This window comes from Tachysurus vachellii, chromosome 3 (genome assembly GCF_030014155.1).
Source record: "Tachysurus vachellii isolate PV-2020 chromosome 3, HZAU_Pvac_v1, whole genome shotgun sequence".
NCBI lineage: Eukaryota > Metazoa > Chordata > Actinopteri > Siluriformes > Bagridae > Tachysurus > Tachysurus vachellii.
Genome location: NC_083462.1, coordinates 4730241 through 4735240, shown reverse-complemented (window position 1 = coordinate 4735240; position 5000 = coordinate 4730241). Strand labels below are relative to the sequence as shown.

Here is a 5000-nt window from a genome sequence, read left to right as displayed (position 1 = left end):
TCTTCTGACACTTGAGAGACGTCTCAAACTTACGCTACAGCTTTACCTCTGGGACTGGACACTCCTTCCTTCCATATACGTGAAATAAACAACAACAACAACAAACAACAACAATCTCCGTCTCGTTAATTTCACCTCCTCTCAATATTTTATGGAGCGTACTTCGAGTGAACCAGCTGTAGCTACAGAAAAACATCAGCGCAAGCTTTTTTATATAAATCTGCGATCCAGGAAGTGAATCAGCTCCTTCTGACCAATCAGAATACAGACCTGAGCTGTAAGAAGAGAGCGGTGTAGGATTTATACTGACACACTTCAGCTAAAAGATCAGTCACTTTTAAAGCTAGAGATTTTACCGAGATAAGAGTGTGGGGTAGAGTGATCAGGGAGACGTGTGTGTGTGTGTGTGTGTGTGTGTGTGAGGGAGACTGATGCTGCCTCTTGCATGCTGGTAAATCTCTCACTCAGGCACTGGGTGGTTCGTCTGTATTTGGTTCTATTTGGAGAAGAGCGAGAACATCACCTGCTTCTGATCAAACAAAACTCAAGATAAAAACCAGGTCAGGGACACGACAAAAAGAAAAGAAACCCTGACACACGGTTGGCTCCTTTCCCTCTGTCCTTCTGCACTACAGTACACACACACACACACACATCATCTGTTTGTTTGGGTTTAGAGAAGATTTCTCTTAGAACCGTCTGATCACACGAGGACACGGTGCCTTCTTACATCCTGAATAATCCCTCAACACAACACCACACACACACACACGTATACACACAGACGTGCTCACACACACACACACACACACACACACGTATACACACAGACGTGCTCACACACACACACACACGTATACACACAGACGTGCTCACACACACACACACACACACACGTATACACACAGACGTGCTCACACACACACACACACACACACAGACGTGCTCACACACACACACACACACACCACACACACGTATACACACAGACGTGCTCACACACACAAAATACACAAACGCACATGTATACACACACAGACATGCACGTACACACACACACACATACTGTACACACACACACACAAATACCCACACACACAAAATACACAAACACACATGTATACACACAGACGTGCACGCAGACACACACGCACACAGATACACACAAACGCACACAGACGTGCACACAGATACACACACAAACACACACGCACACAGATACACACACAGACATGCACACTCACACACACACACAAAATACATAAACACACACAGACGTGCACACAGATACACACACAAACACAGATACACACACTCACACATGCACACAGATACACACACAGACACACAAACACATGCACATACACACATTCTTTTCTTTTGGTGCCTGATGAGGCGGCTTAGTGCAAAAAGTGCTCCTATCTCATTTATCGTCATATATATGTATACACACACACACACACACACACACACACACACACACACACACGTATAAACAAAAACACACATACTCTCTCTCTCTCTCACACACACACACGATAAGTTAAGATTATCACTACACCTAAAAAAAAGAAATGAAATCTAAAACACACTGAAGATCAGCTGAGACTTTAATCCTTCTGAAACTGAGCTCGATGCTGTAAGAAGACTGAGCTTCAGGTCTGGTTCACATGGTGCTGTTGATGTGCTACAAGCTCCGCCCCTTCTGTGCCGGTGGTGCACTATGGGGCGGCTGAGTGTAAAAGCTTCTCCTCTCTCATGGTTTCTCATCATCCTGCTCTTTTCACCACGGGTTTGTTTTTATTTCTGACCGTCTGCACACTGCAGCTGTGTGACTGAACACGTGTAGAATAAAAGCAGCTCTACGGCAGCGGCAGACGAAGGTCCAGATGTTTAGGCTCAGTGAAGCTTTGAGATCAGCTGGTAAACCAAACCAAACCATACCAAAAAAAACCCTGTAAGACTCGTCATCATCATCATCTTCATCGTCATCATTTCGGTTGTGTGTTTATCTGATGGTCAGCGCAGGTTACACAGAGCAGCGGCGCTGGGGGTCGAAGGGTTCGGTTTAAACACGACTTTAAGTACGCAAGCGGCTGTGTGTGGCTGTGTGTGGCTGTGTGCGGCTGTGTGCGGCTGTGTGCGGCTGTGTGCGGCTGTGTCTGGGTGGTCTACAGGGGCACTGTTTATATCTCTGGTGCTGATACTGAAACTGCGCTGGGATTCGCCATCGGAAAATGTTTACGTGTGTATAAAAAAATAAGTAAAACAACGAACAGAGAAAAAGTATGAATGGTACATCAGTGTGTGGTGGATCAAATGGATGTAGAAGTGTGTGTGTGTGTGTGTGTGTGTGTGTGTGTGTTTTTCTCAGTCCAGTAGGAGGAAGTTGTACTTCCCGAAGTCGTGGTCGTTGGGGGCGATGAGCATGTCGGCTCGCGCACTCTCCAGCCTCCTGCGCAGGAAGTCCCGCCTCTTATGCCACTCCCGGAGCTCGTCCTCACTGTGAGCGTAGTCACAGCTCACGCCATCGGCGCAGCCTCCCTCCAACCTGCAACACGTTCACGTCACACATTAAAACCTTACGCAGCACCACACCCCGGACACGACGTTTCATCTTTATCAGTAAACGGTGAGAAACTTTTAACAGGTGAGATTTGATGTGAGGATCGAACTGGTTTTGTTCTGAGACACTTTAATTCACTTCTTTGCCTTTCTATTCGTTTCACTTAGACGAGTGTGTGGAGAAACGAATCTCATGTCAGAGCTCCTAAATACATCCACACGCACATACACACATGCACATACACACACACACGCACACACACACATGCACATACACACACACACGCACATACACACACATGCACATACACACACATGCACATACACACACACGCATGCACATGCACACACACGCACACACACTCCACTCCACACGTACACTCCACTCCACACGTACACACACACGCACACACACGTACACTCCACTCCACACGCGCACACACACACTCCACTCCACACGTACACACACACACACACACACACACACACACTCCACTCCACACGTACACACACGCGCACACAAACACACACTCCACACGTACACACACACACACACACTCCACACGTACACTCCACACGTACACACACACACTCCACTCCACACGTACACACACGCGCACACAAACACACACTCCACATGTACACACACACACACGCACGCACGTACAAACACACATACACACTCCACTCCACACGTACACACACACGCACACACACTCCACTCCACACGTACACACACGCGCACACACACACACTCCACTCATACACACACACACACACACGCACGCACGTACAAACACACACACACACACACACTCCACTCCACACACATGCACGTACACACACACACACGCACACATGCACATACACACACTCCACTCCACACACATGCACGTACACACACACACACGCACGTACACACACACACACATGCACGTACGTACAAACACACAGTGTGTGTGTGTGTGTGTGTGTGTACCTGGGACAGAGGGAGAAGTACGGTCCCGGGAAGCGGTGTACCCAGGTCAGACTCTCCTCCTCACCTGCACCACTCAGCACGCGCTCTTTATGCTTCTCAGATGAGATGTGCTTCTGCCACTGACGCTCACCGTTACTGTGCTTCCCACACAGGCGGCAGTGAAAACCGTCCTGAAGCACAAACGTTACACTGAATTATCACCTACAGCATAAAGAGACTGTGTACCGTTACCATGGTTACATACCTTATTTTAAACAACACGACAACAATATGATAATTAACAGTTAGAAAATAAAACACGGCCAAACAAAGCTTTTGGTCATCAGTTTTGTTTCCAGAACATTCTTTTGATTGTCGAAATAACATTTAAGTAACGTTTGAGAATTCACACAACCTGCTTTTAGACAATAGAGCAATAAACCAACAGGGTATTTACTACTGAAACACACACACACACACACACACACACTCACACCAGCTTCAGCGAAGTCTGTCGGCATGGTGATCTGCTTCTCCTCTCCGAGCGGGGATGCCATAGCACCCTCAAGTCTCTTCATCTGATTGGCTTTCATTGACCACGTGTCATACACCTGCTGCAGGTCCCGCGCTATAAAACACACACACACACACACACACACACACGATGACCAAAACTCTACGAAACACACACAATGGTTTAAGCCTCATCCTGTTTGAAACACCACACCGAAACCCTGACTGCTCTCTCCAGCTGATCACACGAGCAGCACTAGAGATTTACACCACCGCTAAAAAAGTTTCACACCCTCAGATCTTTCTGAAAACATCAGGAAAACCTTTTGTTTGTTGTAACGGATTGAAAGAGGTGTGAAGTCTCACAGCCGGTGTTCTTCATGTAGGTCCACAGCTCCTTCTCCTCCAGGCTGTGGGCGAACGTGCAGTTCCCGATGTAATTACACTTCTTCTCCTTTAGCACGTGCACACAGATCTGCAGAGACGGAACGTGAAAGTAAGTCAGGATCACAGACACCCCGACGTCGGTCCTGCCAGAAACGGGTAGTAATTTGGTCTGATTGGTGAATAGGGTCCAGACCGACGCCTGATTGGTTAAAGTGACACTGGAGGCGGGACATCAGAGTCTATGCACTAATATTAACATTTCTTTTTTTTTCTTTGGTGATGGGAGACGTAGATGAACCCACACAGGACGAGACTCACGTCGTACTGCTGAGGGAACGTCTTGGCAAAAGGTAAAGGTCGCACGGCCACCCACTTCTCCCTGTCGAGGGACTTCACCAAAAGCACCCGCCGTTCTTTAATCCAGCTACAGGGAGAAACGGAAAGAATATAATAACGTGATAAGCTTCACTCAGTGTGTGTGTGTGTGTGTGTGTGTGTGTGTGTGTGTGTACCTGTGTCGTGCTTTAGCACTGCAGTATTTGAGCGTTCTGTCCGGTTCGCTCTGCAACCCGACGCT

General features: G+C 47.6%; 1 protein-coding gene across 2 annotated transcripts in view; it reads right to left on the bottom strand.

Annotated features, from left to right (window-relative positions):
* The window catches only part of zc3h7ba (zinc finger CCCH-type containing 7Ba), a 19059-nt gene that overhangs the window by 1338 nt on the left and 12721 nt on the right, over window positions 1–5000 (bottom strand). For both annotated transcript variants that reach the window (XM_060865431.1, XM_060865432.1), the window contains exons 17-22: window positions 4936–5000; window positions 4742–4847; window positions 4403–4511; window positions 4018–4151; window positions 3545–3714; window positions 1–2551 (exon numbers count right to left, since the gene is read on the bottom strand). The exon at window positions 1–2551 is cut by the window's left edge and continues 1338 nt beyond it; the exon at window positions 4936–5000 is cut by the window's right edge and continues 174 nt beyond it. In XM_060865431.1, coding sequence (XP_060721414.1) covers window positions 2371–2551; window positions 3545–3714; window positions 4018–4151; window positions 4403–4511; window positions 4742–4847; window positions 4936–5000 — 765 coding nt within the window. In that variant the 3' untranslated portion in view covers window positions 1–2370. The remainder of the gene's footprint in view (window positions 2552–3544; window positions 3715–4017; window positions 4152–4402; window positions 4512–4741; window positions 4848–4935) is intronic.